The 18,443-nt window shown below is 43.2% G+C and overlaps 1 protein-coding gene across 1 annotated transcript in view; it reads right to left on the bottom strand.

The window, feature by feature from the left end:
• Positions 1 to 18,443, bottom strand: part of ADGRA3 (adhesion G protein-coupled receptor A3) — a 121,281-nt gene that overhangs the window by 70,369 nt on the left and 32,469 nt on the right. The window contains exons 2-3 of the mRNA XM_038533575.1: positions 16,600 to 16,671; positions 5,832 to 5,903 (exon numbers count right to left, since the gene is read on the bottom strand). Coding sequence (XP_038389503.1) covers positions 5,832 to 5,903; positions 16,600 to 16,671 — 144 coding nt within the window. The remainder of the gene's footprint in view (positions 1 to 5,831; positions 5,904 to 16,599; positions 16,672 to 18,443) is intronic.

The following is an 18,443-nucleotide window of genomic DNA, read 5'->3' as shown; positions in this document are numbered from 1 at the left end:
TAAAAATGAGACCCGATCTATCTGACTGTGACACAATTCCTCAGATGACCTACGCCGTTCTTCATGCTGGGGAAGGTAGGGACACAGCCCGGTCCAGTGAACACCTGACAGACAACTGATGAAGGGGCAAATTACCAAAATGCCGGAACTTTTATTTCCTCAAGAATACCTGAAACTTCACGCTCTCTGACGTCATTCTTTAAATAGTCACAAGTTTTGACTATAATGAGAAAACTGAGTTTGCTTTGACCTCACAGATCACCTAATCTCCAAGTCAAATGACTTCAGCATTATCTAGGTAACGGCCTAGTTATTTTTTTTCCCATTTGGTAACGGCCTAGTTGTTGTTTTTTTTTTACCATCACTCTTAACTTCTGTTTCATTTTAAAGATGGATTCCTGTATTTCAGAGAGCGAGAGAAAGAGAGGGAGAGAGAGCGGGGAGGAGGGGGACGGGGAGAGAGAGAATCCCAAGCCAACTAACTCCCTGCTGAGCGTGGAGCATGAGGGGGGGCTCGATCCCATGACCCTGAGATCATGACCTGAGCCAAAATCAAGAGTCTGGACACCTAACGGAATGAGTCACCCAGGCACCTCACTCTTTTTTTTTTTTTTTTTTTAAGATTCTATTTATTTGAGAGAGAGATCACAAGGTGAGGGAAGGGTAGAGGGAGAGGGGGAGAAGCAGACTTCCCACTGAAGGTGGAGCCCCACATGGGGCTCGATCCCAGGACCCTGCGATCATGATCTGAGCCGAAGTCAGATGCTTAACCAACAGAGCTACCCAGGCGCCCCATCCCACTCTTAACTTCTTATAGTTCCTATCAAATCTTACTTTCTAAATATTATTTTTTCTCCTCAATCCGTGAAACTTTTTACCTACATGTTTAGTAGATACTGTGTCCTTTCTGCACTATTTTTCTCCACACCACAGTGAACACAATTTTATATTTTAATCAGGAGATTATAGTTCAAATGGGTGATGATAAATGACAATTTCTGTAATCTTCAAGTAAGACAGCATGGTGTTCAGCACTTTTGTCCATCACTCAACTTATTAAACTGTATGCAAGAAAACCCTCAAATGACGAATCTTAATTTTTATCAGTTCCTACTGAGGAATCACCCCTTAGAATTACAAGATTCTAAACCAAACTTCCAGTGATATTTTTATCATCTTCTCTTCAATGTCCATATTATTAAGTGGAAAAGCAGCTATTCTTTGAGTCACGCTCTGACCTACTCTCTACAGAAGTAAATTTGCATGACCCATTTCTGAACTAAAACTCTTGGATTCTAAGTTGTAGAACTTGGTAACAGCAGAAACTGTGTATCAGCCAGATTAGAAATCAGAAATGATAAGGATACGGTATCTGAATCAGTTACCTACACTATAGTTTCTCCCCTAGATATTCCAAAACCAGCTTAGGTAATCCCGAGCTCCCTAATATCACAGCTCTGTCTTTCCTATCTTATGACAACTTTTGACTTAAAACAAAACAAAAAAAAATCTTAACCAAAACAAAACTTTCTCTGTGTCTCCTGTGCTCTAGCTCCTGTTCCTCAGGATATTAAAGTGAAGTATTTAATCCTGTGGGAGTTGTTTTTTTTGTTTTTTTGTTTTTAATCCCAGCTGATTTTTCTTTTATTTCTGGGTTTTACTGTTTAAGAAAATTAGGCATCATTTTGTGAATTGCTGCTTAAGCATTTCTGGGCTCTGTTCATTATCTTGTCTCACTTCTGAGCTTTCACTGGTGTAATTACCACTGATTCTTTGGGAAACAATTTCATTATAGCTATACCTATTTAAAGTGGTATTTAGGTATTGATAATGGGTTTTCACTGAGATTGAGAATCAGCTTGAATTTGTTGATAAAGCAAAAGAGAAACTGAATGGGTCTAGGTGTTACCTACTTTGGGTAGTTTATCCTTCAGAAAGCCACTTAAATCTTCCTGATTCAAATTATCTATAAAATAAAGGCAAAGGCATGGTACACTTACAAAAACGCTTTATGTGTGGCTGTCGAGTGAGAGACACAATTGAAATGAGTGATGGAGAACCTCCTACGAAAAAGCGCCTGTATCCATAAGCAACCAGCAAACATTACTACTGCAGAGTATCTTCGTATCTCATTGAGTTTACATATAGGACTCTCAGCTTGCAAGTTGTACACCGTAAGTTCCATTACGAGTCAGCTGTTTGAAATTAAGGATGTATTTTCTAGTGGGGAGAATATTATAAATGGCAATTACCTTCCTAGGCAAGAACACAAGAGACTACTTCATGTGAAATGCAATGAAAAAAATGCTCAGGCAATGCCTGGGATGATACCAGTAATTAAATGCTACTGAACAGGAAATTTATTTATTTATTTTGGATGGAAGTACTTGAGAAATTATTTACTGAAGGAGAAAGAACCGGATAGAGAAGCTAAGATAGTCTGTATTATCCTTACAACATCCTGATGAAACTGCTTTTTGTGAACAGTCAAGTTCTCTTCGACCTGTATCTCAACATGAAGGTATTATTAGCATTTATCTTCCTGACCAGGGCTTTCCACCCCCAAAACGCTGGGAATAAAGTGGAGCCAATCGCAAAGAGGGAGACTAAATTGTCTGTCTCATCTGGCAATATGATGTCACAGGCCTCACACGGGGCGGGGGGGGGAAGAAGCTGGAGGGAAAGATATTCTAGAAGTTCCCAAACTTTAGCATCAGAATTGCCAGGAGGGACAAATCAAACATAGAAGGTTCAGCCTCAGCCCCAGTTTCTGATAGGGTGGGTCTCCCACCAGCACTCCAGCTTCGACTTGAATATTCCTATTCCTCCACCTGCACTCACAGTGACCCCTCCACCTGCACTCACAACGACCCCTCCAATCACAGTGACCATGTGCACCTCCAAGAAGCACCAAGAAAGTGACTCACCGTTGGAAACCAAGCCTATGAAGTGCTGCTCCTCCTCTCACCTACAGCTGTTTAGAGGTGCACGCAGCCCACACCCTCGCCTGGGTCAGAAGGCTGAGTCCCAGCAGCTCTCAGCAGCTATGTCTAGCTGACCTCCACCAGTGGATTCCAAGTCCACACCCAGGCTCCTGGTTGGTGCATATGATTCCACTAGATTGCCAACCCCTCGAGGGGCTGAGTGACCCCCAGATCTCTGGAGCCGGGCGCACTGTCGGGTACCCGAAGTAGACTCAATTTTTATGCAACAGAACCGACACTGATCTCTCTCATCACCTGATTCCACCGCTGTCCCTACTTACTACACTGGGCTCCAAACCTAACTGTACCCCTGGAGCCGAACTCTGGCGCCCACGTGATGCTCGCTCCTCTCCGATACTTGCCTGCTTCGATCCAGAACCTCAGTCTCTCTTAACACCACTGACCTGCTCCCGATGGGCCCGTTTTCCTGACTTGCCTCGTGAAAGAGCCCTAACTGGAAAATAGTGGAGAGCAGAGGGCACGGGGAAGAGAAGGGATCAAGGGCAAGACCTCCTCTGGACATCCCTGGGCGTTCTGAGCACAAAGAAGTCTGATAAAGACAATGAGCCACCATCCGGTCCCCACAACAACCACCACAGTGAGAACACTCCATCCCTACAGAGTCGGGATGAAATTTCAAACAATTGTACCCAAAGAAGAGAGAATCGTTTAGCTCCTACTATGCCTCATCTTCCTGGATTCTGAACACTAATACTGAGGGACTGAGAGGAGAGCTTCAGAGCATACCTTTTATTTATTTATTTATTTATTTATTATTTATTTATTTTTTTTTTAAATTTTTTTAAAAGATTTTACTTATTTACTTACTTGAGAGACAGAGACAGAGATAGGGAGACAGCACACAAGTGGAGAGGAGAGGGAGAAGCAGGCTCCCCGTTGATTAGGGAGCTTGACATGGGGCTCGATCCCAGGACCTGAATTAAAGGCAAACATTAAACCGACTGAGCTGCCCAGGTACCCCAGAGGATACCTTTTAGATGAAAGAAGAATTTATTTGCAAAAGTAATTCTTAAAAAAATCTGTGAAAACAGCTTGGCCAACTCTTACAGCTGGATCTGGCTGTAAAAAGAAAAGAGTTTTGAATGAGACAATAAGGGATACATACAAAACGTCAAAAGCACTAGGAGGGAAGGTTCCTGTCAGCATTTAAGTAGGTCCTGGCAGGATTCAGCTCAGAGCAAACAGCCAATTTTATTATCAAATAATATGGGAAACGAAGACATTAAAAAAAAAATACCCAGGCACCCTCAATATAGTATAAACATCAGATAACAAGAGAGCATGAGAGGGGCACCTGGCTGGCTCAGTCAGTAGAGCATGTGACTCCTGATCTCAGGGTTGTGAGTTCGAGGCCCATGTTGGGTATAGAGATTGCTTAAAAATAAAAATCTTAAAAAAATAAGTAAGTGAGCAGAACAGAACCAAAAAAGGGGGGTGCGGGGGAGACAAGGACAGAGGAAAGGATGATTGTTAAGAAGAATGAAAGCATCGTGTCATCCCCAACATCCTTTGTCCCCAGATCTCTGCACTTATGTGGTTTCTCCTTCCTGCCAACAGAAACATTCTGAACCACGGCCCTGCTGGCTCCACACTGTCTAAGATTCAAAGATCTTTGACACGGCAGGTCCTCTTAGGCCTACAAGTCTAATGTCTCCATGACCAGCCTAACCTCCGAAACCCATTGCCCCACTTTGTACTTTATGCTCTGGCACCACACCTAGGAACACCTGCTTTCTTATTCTTCGGCATGTACTATTCATGCTTCAGGAGCAAGGTCGAACCTGCAGGTCTGCTCCCAAGACAGGGCATTCCCCTCCCAGGTGGCCCCTCCTTTCCTTGGCAGGTTATTACTATTACCTTATCTGTGACAGCTCACATGTGCATGTGTTAGGGGGTATTTTCATTATCTAGTTGCCCCCAAGAGCCTGTGAGCGCTTCCCAAGAAGTCAGACCATGGTAAGCAGCCAGCCCTTAATAATAATAAATGTCTTATGAAGGAATAAGGGATTGTGGGACAGTGCACAGGGCTTGTGTGTAGGGTTACCTCTCAAATGTGAGCATGCTCACAAGGGAGGTGCAAAAACAGCATAGAAAGGAGGGAAGGGGAGTTGTTTTGCCTCAGAAGTAATAAAAATTGCTCTGTAAGTTTTGAAATAATAATATAGATAAAATATACATGCAAATAGCAAGACTTTAAATCACTGACAAAAAGGGGCCTCAACTGACATGCATATACAATAGAGTTCGAAAGAATTCATAACTTAAAAATCCTCTATATATCACGTTATGATCACTGACAAAGCTAATACAGCAATCCTTTTATTAGCATGAGAAGGACACAACCATCTAAGATCAAACAAATCAAATTATCGCACAAGCTAACCACTTTCTATGCTACTTCTATTACTTTTTTTTTTTTTTAATCGCTGACCTGGCCAATAAACTGAAACTTGTTAACCTCCTCCCCTTTTTTTTTTTTTTTAAATCACGTTAAAGCTTGAAGTAGGTTAACAGTTCTTTACAAAGGAACAGTTCAGGGGAGGCTGGGGTGGTTCAGTCGGTCAAGCATCTGATTACTGATTTTGGCTCAGATCATGAGACTCTTGATTTCAGCTCAGGTCATGATATCAAGGTCGAGGGTTCAAGTCCTGCATCATGAGTTGTGTGCAGTCTGCTTGCCCCTCTCCCTCTGCTCCTGCCCCTGCTCGTGCATGCCCTCTCTTACACACACACACTATCTAGCTGTAAAATAAATAAATAAAATAAAATAAAAAAAAAAAAGGAAAGAACAGTTCAAATTTATAAGCAAGAAATTCAAATACTTACAATCGTTTTAGCGATGACAGTCCCCAAAAGGCACCTGGGTCTATACTACTAATGAGATTATTTCGGAGGTCCCTGTTAAAAACAGAATAAAAGTTACTCATTTATCAGCACTATGGTAAATATTTAGGCAAACCACACTTACCTGCTATACAGAAAAGAACACTAATGGAAGGAAATTAATGCCAAAAAAGGTTAACCCCAGTTGTAAGTGGCAGAGCCAGAATTCAAATTCAAGAAATCTGGTTCCAAAGCCACTGGTTTTGGTCAATATGATAAGGGCATATGTCAAAAAAGATATGTATGTCCCTATACTATTCAAATTCAGTTATGGCTCAATCCTATACATTATTTCTACAATTTCCTCTTTAGTATGCTACACTTGAGCCATCAAAATAAATCAGAGATTATATATGTGAATGTAATTAAAGTGAATTTTTAAAAACCATCCTCAAAAATATACACTCTAAAATTCATGTCATTTAGCTTTTCATGTTTTTCCCTCCCTGAGCTTCTATGGTTAGGATTCCTATAAAAAGTGCGATGATTTATAACATATCTCTCAAGGCAAAAATCCACCAGCCCCCAGGGCTATGGCATCTGATGACAGGCTCAATTTACTCTCTGCAGCATGCAGCCCTGTCACCAGGGGCCAGAGGTGAGCGCCACAGCCACATCCCTCCACCAGTGAGGATCCGGGCCACCTGCTAAGGCTGCTGTTCTTCAACGGGGACCTGGGCCCAGCTGGGGACTCAAGTGGCCTGCATACAGATGTTCACACAGTCCTCAAAGACGGCAGACAGTCAACTACAGGAGCACTGAGAAGCAGAAGAGTGGCCCACAGTCCCTGGTCACAGTCCTGCTGGGGGCTGGTCCATACTTCAGCGTCAGACCCTGAGCCAGACTCACTCACGACCTTGACCCACTGAAGTCACGAATGGTTTCCATTCATGTCTCAGGGCACCTGATGTCAAACTATGAGCAGAAATTCTTTGCGACTTCTCTTGTCCTTCCCTTCTCCCTTCTCTACCTAACAATGGCCACACTGCCCCTTCCACGTGTGACATCTCGTTATCCAGAGCGATGCACACAGAGCAACGCCCACGACAAACCACCTCACGGGATCCTTTAGGTATGGCGCTTGATCAACCTCCATCCAGATTTTTCAGACACTGTTGTTTCAGTAACTTGGCCAGATTACATGACCCTGGGCCAACTAAACCTAGGGCCTGGGCTAGTGGGGGAAGAGACAGATTGAGACAGGGAATGGTCATTTCCATGGGTTTAATTAAAGGTCAAGGAGGTCACCCCAGAGCCCTTCTGCTAACCATGATTTAGAAGCCTGTCTAGGGGGCACCTGGCTGGCTCAGTCGGTAAAGCAGGTAACTCTTGACCTCAGGGTCATGAGTTTTAAGCCCCATGTTGGCTGCAGAACTTACTAACTAACTAACTAACTAACTAACTAACTAACTAACTAACTAACTAAGAGCCAGTCTAATGAAGCCAAAAGACAGGAAAAGAGAATTAATGCTGAGCCCCTGAACCCAGCCAAGCCTGAAGTCTAGCTCTAACTCTCTGGGCTCCTCTGTTACACCATCACTAATTTCAGCGAGTTGTGTCTGTCCCCTACTGTCCCATGAAGATCTCACAATCAATCTTAAGGGATGGGACTCCTCCTGCAGATAAAGAAACTCATGTGCAAAAAGATTATAAAATTAGGCCAAGTTCTGAATGGCCAAACCACAGTTCAGGATTTAAACACATCTTTCTGACTGAAACAGCAGAGATTAACTAATAGAATTTACACCTAGATCAAGAAGGAGACAGATAAAGCAAACAAGCCAAGAAGTTGGCCACAGTTATATCAAGGTTCTAGAGAGATCATCTTTCAAACTCTCTGCATGTTTGATAAATATCATTAAGTCAGAAAAAGTTATTTTACGTGGGACTGTCCGGTCTTCCAACTTTGGGCAAAAGCCATCTACCTCTGCCTCTTCCTCACCATCATCACCCACACACAGTGCTTGCTGGTGTCCTTGCTTCCCTCATCCTCTCTCTCTCTCTCTATTCATTTATTTCCACTCTCCATTTAAAGTGATCTTTCTGGGTCACCTGGGTGGCTTATTCATTTAAGCATCTGCCTTTGGCTCAGGTCTTGATCCTAGGGTCCTGGGATCGAGCCCCATGTTGGGCTCCCTTGCGCCTCAGAGTCTGCTTCTCCCTCTGACCTTCCCCCGTTTGTGCTCTAGCTTGCACTCTCTCTCTTAATAAATAAAAAATCTTAAAAAAAAAATAAATACAGGGATTTTCCTAAGCATATATCTGAACATGTCTCGGTGCTGGTTAAAACCTCCAAAAGCTCCAGTTCCCTCAGAACGAAGCACAAACTCTTTAAGGTAACTTGCAAGCCCCTCCATGGCCTGGCCCACTAGCCTACCCTAACTCTGACTTCCTATTCCGCTCCACACCTTTCTTTAACGCTCATCCAGCCTTTTTCTCTTTATACTATGAGTCCTATTTCAAGATGTTTCTAGAAAGAGTCCTATGTCTCTCACCTCCAGACGTTGGCACATGGTTGCTCCGTCCTTGACACACCCAATCTTCCCCAGCATCTATCCTCACTTCCATCCTGGTGTTCTTGCCTGACTAACTCCTACTTATCCCTTATGTCTTGAACAGCATTCCATTTTCCAAAGAAAAATATCTCTGAATAACAGGGCCCTGTACTTTCCTTGCTGTGACCCTTGTCACTCACTACTGCTGTTTAAAACATCTTCACTGACAGACGGGCAGGGTCCACATCCATCTATTCAGTGTGAGAGACAGAAACACGATACAGATGTGGAAGGACACTGCTATGATCTGGATGTTTGTATCCTCCCCCCAAAAAATTTTTTTTAAGATTTTATTTATTTATTCATGAGAGACATACACAGAGAGAGAGAGAGGCAGAGGCACAGGCAGAGGGAGAAGCAGGCTCCATGCAGGGAGCTCAATGTGGGACTTGATCCCGGGTCTCCAGGATCACTCCCTAGGCCAAAGGCAGGCACTAAACTGCTGAGCCACCCAGGGACCCCCCGTACCCTCCCAAAATTTATGCAGAAATCCTGAGTCCCAAAGTGAGGGGATTAAGAGGTGGGGCCTTTGAGGGGTGCTTAGGTCATGAGAGCGGAGACGTAATGAATGAGGCTGACGCCCTGTAAAGGAGACCCCAGAGCCTCCTCGTGCCCCTCCACCACGCGAGGTTACAGCCAACTAAACACGGATCTCTCACTGAACGATGAATCTGCTGGCACCTTGATCTTGCACTTCCCAGCCTCGAAACCTAAATGTTTGTTGAAAAATAAATGTCTGTTGTTTGCAAGCTACCCTGTTTATGGTATTTCGTGATAGCAGCCAGAGTGGATGAAGACAGATGATAAATGGATAAAAAAAGTAAACCATGGCTAAGAGATAGAATTACGTTATTTGACCTTCACTACAAAAATCTTTTTGGTAAATTACAGTTAGCTACAAAATCATTACGATATTCATAAACTCAGACAACACAGAGGCGGCTGCATCTCATTCATAACCACTTACATTTCTTAATAAAGGCAGAGGGTCATGATGCCTGCAATTGACCTTCAAGTAATTCAGCAAGTGTGTTTATGTGTTGGCATGTTCCAGTATAAAGGAAAAAAAAAAAAAAAAAGACAGCAAATCATTACTAATTATTCTATCTGGGTAAGTAAATTGGTGATATAGGAGATTATTACAATATTCTTTAAATTTGTCTGTATGTTTAAAAATTTTCATAATAAAAAGTCTTTCTTGTCCCCAGTTTTTATTTTTTAAATTTATTTTTTTATCCCCAGCTTTTTACGTCTAAGGAAGTATAATTAACCATGGGGCCTGACCTAAAATAGTCCCTATCTCCCCCTGGCCCAACTGATCCCAATCCTACACCTCAAAGAGAAATGATATTTTGGGAAAACATTCAGTCTGCATATTCTTGATGTGTACTGGATAAGCAAAAAAGCTCTGAGAACAGAAATATATGTCAGTTTCATTTTTTTGAAACATATGTTTCCCTTTTCAGATTTTAACTGCATCTACAACAAGAACTGATTTAGCTAAAGCAGTACATAAATTTGTGGCTGATGATGTACTGCATGTGTTTCTCCATTATACTTCTCATGAATAACTGAGTACTGTAATATGATTTAAAGATACACTTTTCCTTTAATAATAAAAACTCCTTGACATATTATATAATACTTAGTAATAGCCATATTAATCAGGTATTGCCAAAAGATATTTATAGTCAGATTTGTTCATTTAACATCTCCCCCTTCCTTCCCCAATCACGGCTTCCCTTGGGAACAGGAGTCTGACTTCAGGGTCTATCGCTAAGTCTAAATATGTTGGATCATTAAAACAAAAATGAAAAAGGGCAGAAGGACTGCGGAAACAAAATTAAAGAGTATGTTAATAGTTCTTGGAAAAAGAACAAGCTCCTTTAGAAAAGAACACCAAGTGTATCAGAAGAGACGCTTTTCAAGGATCAGAAACTTCTACTCAAAAAGGCTTCGACGATCAAGGAAATTCTCTGGCATTAAGGGAAATCGAGACGGACGGCAGCCTAAGGTGGTTGGCGCCGACCATCTCTCAGGGCTGCCCTTCTCAGAATGTCAACTTGGCCTTCAGGCTGACCCTTAACTGTGATGGGATACGCCAAGGCCCACAGATCACCTCCAAGCACAGAGTCATGACAAAGAGTGGATTTCTTCTTCCTGTAATTCCTTAGGGGCCAGGAAATCTTCCTCGAAGCCCCACAACTAAATACTCCCTCATCACTCTGAGTGGCTCTGACAATAGGTAGACCCATCATTTGGGATGAAATAGAAGCTGGGAGTCCAACACATCGCCTGGTATGACATTTTAATGTCGGTAATTAGATTATACAGGAGTGTCACCAAATACTGACAAATCATACCAAGAGTCACAATACTCTAGGGACGCCTGGGTGGCTCGGTCGATTGAGAGTCTGACTCTTGGCTTCCGCTCAAGTCATGATCTCAAGGTTGTGAGATCAAGTCCCACGTCAGGCTCTGCACTGAGTGGGGTGTCTGCTTGAAGATTCTCTCCCCTTGACCCCCCCACCACCACACACATGCTCGCTCACTCCCTCCTCTCCTCTCTCTCTCTCTCAAATAAATCTTAAAAGAGAGAGAGAGGGAATCACAATACTCTAAAATGAAGGATGTGTGCACCCAGGCTTGTCTTACTGTATCAGAGAGAGAGAAAATGAATCCCCTTCAGAAGCTATTCTTCAAGTCAGAAGAACCGCCAGGGACAGCTTGACCTGCAGACCTCCTTAATCTCTGAAGTATATTTGCTAGTTAATTCAACCCGGCCAGCCCTTAATGACAAGGAAGCCGATTCAAGGGGCACTGGTGAGGCGAACTGCAGTCCCCTAGGGAACGGTGGAACGGTGGAAGCCGGCGCGTAGAGCATGCCGCAGGGACACCCTCCTGGGAGGGGAGGTGGTCGGTGGCTATCCACCGCCTGCTCTCAGTCATTGGTGGAGGGTTTCTGGGGCGGAGGGGAGTGGCTCCCGCCCCAGTGCCGGAGCCCAAAAAGCTCTCGGGTTCACATGTGGAATACCTAAGGAGAGATGCACGGGAATGACCAGCCATGAAGGAATAAAATCAGCTACACACTGTTTTTCTCAACTAATTCTGAAAAATTTGAAACTGATGTCATTTACAAAGACCTTAGGTCACTTATTTGGCTAGCTACGGCTTCAGTCCAGAGCTCAACGTGAGTAGCCCAAACCCTTCGATGTCACTTACTAACAATCAGTAGTCTCCTATAGAAGGAGCACTAACTACATCTTTGCAAACAACCCCATCGCTTTGCTCAGCAAAGAGCCATTCCGCTGTTCCCCTGGGAAACACACAGCCCCTCCAGGGCTATGTGACCAGTTCTTCTGCTCTTATATTGCACTGGGTCCTGGGAAATTTACGGGTTTGCTTCTTCTCCAGGAAAGCGGCCTCAGAGGCCCTTTGCCCTAGGATCCAGAACCATATGCTGGTTTTATTCCATGCTGTCTTTCCCCATCCTTCCTCTAAACCCAGTATGGATGAGAAAGCAAAGACAGAGATCCTTCTTAGGGACCCGCCAGCATAAAAGCTCTTTCTATACTCCTTCTAACTCCCCAGTGAGCCCACAGAATGTGTATTTAGAAAAGGAGGAAGATTCTCTTATGTTACCTTTACTCAAATTTCTTTTCTATATTGGACTAGGTAGGACTTTTGGAACTCAATGGCCAAAAATGGAGTCCTTTTATCTGTGGTGTCATCCCTTCCATGGCAGAGTAATTAGGAACAGGCAGGGAAAACACACCTTAGCGTATCTACAAAAATGCCACATCGGGATCCCTGGGCGGCGCAGCGGTTTAGCGCCTGTCTTTGGCCCAGGGCACGATCCTGGAGACCCGGGATCGAGTCCCACGTCGGGCTCCCGGTGCATGGAGCCTGCTTCTCCCTCTGCCTGTGTCTCTGCCCCTCTCTCTCTCTCTCTCTGTGACTATCATAAATAAATTTAAAAAAAAAAAAAATGCCACATCATTGTCGTAGGATGAATTGTGTCCTCCAAAATTCCATATAGAAGCCCTAACCCTTACTCTTCCCTCCAAACGGGTGGGACTGTATTTGCTAGTTAATTCAACCTCTTTAAAGAGGTAATCAACTTGAAAGGAGGACACTGGAGTCCTAATCCAATGTGAGCAGTGTGACTTCCAAATGTGGCCAGAGGAAATGTGAAAACACACACACACACACACACACACACACACACACAGAGGAAAGACCATGAAAAGACACAGGGAGAAGACGGCCACCTATACATATAAGTCAGGGAGAAACGCCTGGAACAGATCCTTCCCTCATGGCGCTAGATTAAACCAACCCTGCCAGTGCCTTGATCTTGAACTTCCAGCCCCCAGAAATAGGAGGAAATAAACGTCTGTTGTTTAAGGCATCCTGGTCTTACAGTATTTTGTTATGCCAGCCAGAGCAGATGAACAGAACCACTGAATTCACACAGCTTGTGTCTGATGCAGAGAGAGACCAAGACAAAGTCCAAAAGTCCCTGGAGAGTCTTGGAAGAGAAGACCCCTAGAGATTTCACAGATAGCATGACGAGGTCCCGAAGCAAACTAGAGTCCATGAGAAGAATCCTACAGTGAAGAAAATCACAGAAGGATACAAAGTAGAGTTGACAGCCATAAAGCAAGGACAAGATGGTCTTTGTATATGGTCACAGGAAGGGGACAGTGGGACATGGAGGCAGAGCAGGTCAGTTAGATGGCCTGCAGAGAGGGAAAATGAGAAGGGCTATGGCAACAGCAGAAAGCAGGAATCAAGAGATTACTCCAGGAGTTGATATGGAAATTACAAAATCCACAGAGCCCTCAGCTTCAACAGTAGTGCACCAAATCAGAGAAGAGCAAGGCAGGAGAAAGTGTAACTGTGAGAGAGTGCTGGGCTCCAGGGGAAGGCGGCCCCAGTCCCCTCCTGTGCCTTCCTCCCCATGACCCTGCACCAACAGCCCGCCTTCCATGCCCACGGAGGATGAATGGGGCTGAGGAGACCTTCACCAGCGTTTGGACATGAACTCCCAAGCAACTGGCTGTGGGATCTCTGTTTTACCTAATTCCCAGAGCACAAGACAAACCAAACACCAGGGTGTTTCCGCAAGGTGCCAGCCACCCCCAGCAATCGGGCTCTCTCAGGCCGTTCCAGCCGCTGGTCCCAGCAGGAACGTGGAGCTCTATCTGAGCTCATGCTCACAGGCAAAGGCCCTACTAACAGGCCGCTTCCTCTGGAACTCGTGCTCCCCTGTCGTTCCTTCTCAAAGCCAGAACAGTAAGAGCCTCACCATATCCTCTCTTTCTCTTTCTTTCTGAAGTGTGCCGTTCTCCCACGGAGACAGCATGGGGGGGCAGGTCCCACCCAGGCACGCATGGCCTCCCTCGCAGAGGCAGTGAGGCCGAGACAGAGGTTTGGGCCTTGAAGGGTCTGTAGGAAATGCTGAGCTTAGGGTCTGCTGAAGTAAAAATGTTTCCCAACAGAGATGGCCCAGGTCCCAAAGTCATCACTGGGGTCCTAGTCCATTTATATATGGACACACACTCATATGTGTACATGTATGTATGTGTGTCTAGCTATCTATCTGTATCTGTGGTCCTACAAAGGAGATGAAGTGTCCTGGGATTCAGGTATAGACAAGCCCCAGCTGAAAACAATCACAGTAGCATCTTAGTATCACCTAATATATTTGTGGCAACCTAGTATGTTTCTCATGTATAGGGATTTATCATCAATAAATGATGGAGAGCTGGTCAAAGACCAAAATGAAATTAAAAAGCAAAGGTAAAAACTATAGTAATTCACAGCATAGCATGTGTTGTCCATACTTTCAGCTCCGTTGTCCATACTTTTTATGATGTGCATGAACAACCACAGTAACTCTAGTGGCCAAAAAGAAAACATGTTTATAAATACAACAGACACCATTGACACCATAATGTAGTCATCCCTGTCATCCTTCCTCTGGAAAGAAAAGATCCCACCGATCCCTCAGTCATTAACCAAGCACGTACTCAATGCCTGACAATGAGCTACATGCTAAGGCTGTCTGTCAACCACAATGACTTTTTTCTTTTTTTTTTAGGATTTTATTTACTTATTCATGGGAGACAGAGAGAGACAGAGAGAGAGGCAGAGACCCAGGCAGAGGGAGAAGCAGGCTCCTCACAGGGAGCCCAATGTGGGACTCGATCCCAGGTCTCCAGGATCATGCCCTGGGCTGAACTGAAGGCAGGGCTAAACCACTGGGCCTCGGGGCTGCCCTACAATGACTTTTCTTACAAGAAACACGAAAACCGAATGAGAACACACGGCCTCATGTAATGGTAACAGTCCAGAGGCAGTCATGCTTAGGCAAGGTCCTTTCAGCTTGCCCTCTGCTCACCATGATGGGCCCTACCCCAGGCTCTTAGAGTTGTCGGCTCCAGCCCAGGCCAGTGGCAGGACGGCTTCTAGACCACACAATCATCCGTTCTGAGGACAGTAAGGAAATTCCTTTCCCAAGATGTCCTGAGCAAATCCTTACTCAGTAAGTGATGGGTGCCCACTCCTCAACCTGTACCCATGGAATAGGAGTGAAGGACTCGCCTCAGCCTAGTTAGGCCTGGCGCAGAGGTATGCCCAGCATCCTCTGAAGCACATGGCCTATGTGGAGGAATAGTTGAATGAAAACAGAAGTGAGAAAATCTGAGAATTAAACATTGCTGCACCAAGAACATTCTACATGTGCATATCTGCACACACATATGTATATATTTATGCTTGCATATGCATACGTATGCAAACTTCAATGTACTGCTACTTTATGTATGTAAAAATGTGCTATTTTTATATATGTTTTTTATATATATGAATATATGTGAAAACCTAACTTTTAAGACTTTTGATTTAAGAGGCTCATGGTGGCTCAGTTGGTCGTCTGACTCTTGATCTCAGCTCAGGTCTTGATCTCAGGGTTGTGAGTTCAAGCCCCGTGTTGGTCTCCACGCTGGGCATGGAGCCTTAAAAACAAAGACTTGATTTAAGACATATGCTCAATGAAAAGAACAGACATATGTAAAAGGATAAATATAAACTCTAGGTATATGTTTAAATAACACATCAGTGATCAAAGCAATAACATCTTAGGGAGTCTGACTGTAAAGGCCACTAGGTAAAATGGTCAAGGAAAGACCACACACAGAGAAAGTGCAGCAGAGTAAAGAGACTAAGAAAATAACAAAAATCTGTAATTCAACAGAAATGGGGAGGCTCCTTTTATTACCTAACATCTGAAATGTTTTTGTAGGGATACCTGGCTGGCTCAGTCGGCAGAGCACGCAACTCTTGATCTCAGGGTCGTGAGTTCAAGCTCCACGCATGGAGCCTCCTCAAAAAAAAAAGAAAAAGGAAAAAGGAAGAATGTCCTGAAATGCTATCCTAATAAATGTATGGATGATAAGGGAATTTGAAACGTGATCCTGGCTTATCATTCATAATACAAGCAAATTGAATATCCACTGTGTCAAATCCAAAGCAAAAAGATAAGCACTACTTATATCTGATCATAAACACAACTAGACCTAGTTTCTAAGCAAGACAAAATGATCACATGCAAAGACATCTGAATAGAATATCAAAGTCTATCCAAAAGTTTCCCTCCTTGAGGTGTTTAAATTCTACTGAACTGTTTTATAAGGCGCACCCTTCATGACAAAACTTCAAAACAGCATCTATGCTCCAAAAGCCAGTGACCAGTAAACCATGATCCCCAGCCTGCTTTGCAAATAAAGTCACCTCCACTTTGACTCATTTACTACTTATTGTCTATTGCTGTCCTCCCACTATAAGGGCAGAATCGGGGCATCGTGACACCGACCATATGGCCCACAAAGACTAAATTATTTACTATGTGGCCCTTTACAGAAAGTCCGCCAACATCTAATTAGCTAATTGTTTCTTGGAATTAAATTCTTGAGGTTTTTCATAATAAAATGTTGGGAAAAACTCAGATTTTTTTAATCTGAAAAGTCGGGAGTTTAGTAACAGACTTACAATAAAAATACAGTAAGTATTCTCTTTCAAATAAAGCTCATAATAAATGAAAAAAATTCAGTAAGTAAAATAACAATAAGATATAATAAAAAAATACTCACAGTCTTTCAAGGAGACTTAACCCAGAAAATGAGCCATTCTTCAGCTCGGATATTTTGTTGTTACTCAGAATCCTAAAAATGACAGGGGGAAAAATAAAGTAAGTTGCAGAATAATATATGTACACCATCAGTATCAAAATAGTTTAGCTCCTTATTTTTAAACCTATGAGGAATCCTAAGAAGTCATTTATTAGCCAAATAGTTTTTGAGATGCCTGACAAAAACAGGAGCTTCTTTCTCCTTCTTTGAGAAACCACCTAAAATAGCTCGCTCACTCATCCTGTCACCTCTTAAATCGTTCCTATCACATATGACTACAAACTTTAAAGTAAAAAAGGAGAGAAGCGAACAGAAAATAGCTCTCAAGCTCAATATGAAAAGAATGCCACGTACATTTATATAATTAATCAACTTATGTAAGTTGAACACTTATTTTAAAAACTAGAAATTTAATGGAAGAATGTAACATGCTCTAGAAAATACCGATCTTACAAAGAAACAAAGCATCCTCTAGATATATGAATGCTGAATATTATCTGTAATTTAACAGTATACAAATCTACTGTCTGTGGGAAAGTAAGCTTTTGCACACCCTCCCATCACAGTATCTATCTCATGTATCAGGACAACGTTCTTTAAGATGCGACCTGACAACGAGAATTTATCGAAAGAAGTCGCAGTCAAGCCCCCCTGTGTTAGGACTTGCCTAAGAAGACAGTACGTGTACATAATCTTGCTTCTTGCTTCCTCTCTAGGCATTGGAGCTACGTGCCTTTAGCGGCTAAAGGACCCATAAAGATTTCCCATAAAGAAAGTGGAAAGTGCTAAAGCTGCCTGATTTGGAGGAGTGAGGGCAAGGAGATAAGAAAATGAAAAAAAAAAAAAAAAAAAGGCAGAGAGGAATTAGGTTAATGGCCCCAAGGTTACACCAGCAAATGCCAGAACCAGATCATAGATCCAGAAAAATCTCTGCTCCAAACCTCACGTTCAACATATGTCAACATAGGTCCAGAGCCACACCACTGGCCTCATGGGCAGCAAGTTCTCCATCACACACTGTGCTGTTCTTTGGGGGCACCCTTCTCACTGGGTACAAAGTCCATGGTGCCCCCTCTCTCCCAGGCAGCGCAACACAGAAACTCCACATATGTACAAAGAACAGAATGCCTCTGGGTCCTAAGAGTCCAAGTACTCATTTTATCTACTTTTATTATTCTAAAAGAAGACCTCTAAGTATTTGTCCTAAAACAGAAATAGCCATTCGACATCTGATTTTCTTTTGATATAAGTGAAATTAAAAAAAAAAAAAAATCCCTGTTCACGCAGATCTACATTTCAGAGCCTGTTCTGTGGGATGATTATTAGCAGCTTCTCAAGTCAAGGATGCCTGTGTCTCAGGCTCAGCTCGATTGCTTGCACGCTGCATTGAACTTGGGCAAGTCACTCCACCTCTCTGTAAGAATTCCCTCATTCATAAAACAGGAAGAATCATATCTGCCTCATAAACACCAGAAAGAAATTACAAAATGCATGACGTTCTCAGTGAGTATTCATTAAATTACAGACTCTGTTTCCTTGGTTCTAAGACACACATCCTCCCCCATTTTAATGTTTCTTGCAATCCAAGCATATCGCCGCATAACTTTCTGTCTCTCCCCAAAGCTGTTGCTGAAGAAGGACATGGTGTCAACCACGAGGACCAAAAAAAAAAAAAAAAAAAAAAAAAGCCATGGTGGTCAAAAGCAGTACAATTAAAACACAATATCATTTTCTCTGATCAAAGTTACAAAGGTTTTTACAAGTAAGGTGGTCGGCTTGGGCAAAAAGCAAACTCAAGTCTCGTT

This window comes from Canis lupus, chromosome 3, assembly GCF_011100685.1.
Source record: "Canis lupus familiaris isolate Mischka breed German Shepherd chromosome 3, alternate assembly UU_Cfam_GSD_1.0, whole genome shotgun sequence".
NCBI classification, from domain to species: Eukaryota; Metazoa; Chordata; class Mammalia; order Carnivora; family Canidae; genus Canis; species Canis lupus.
Note: the sequence above shows the minus strand (reverse complement) of the source record. Positions and strands in the feature narration are given on the sequence as shown.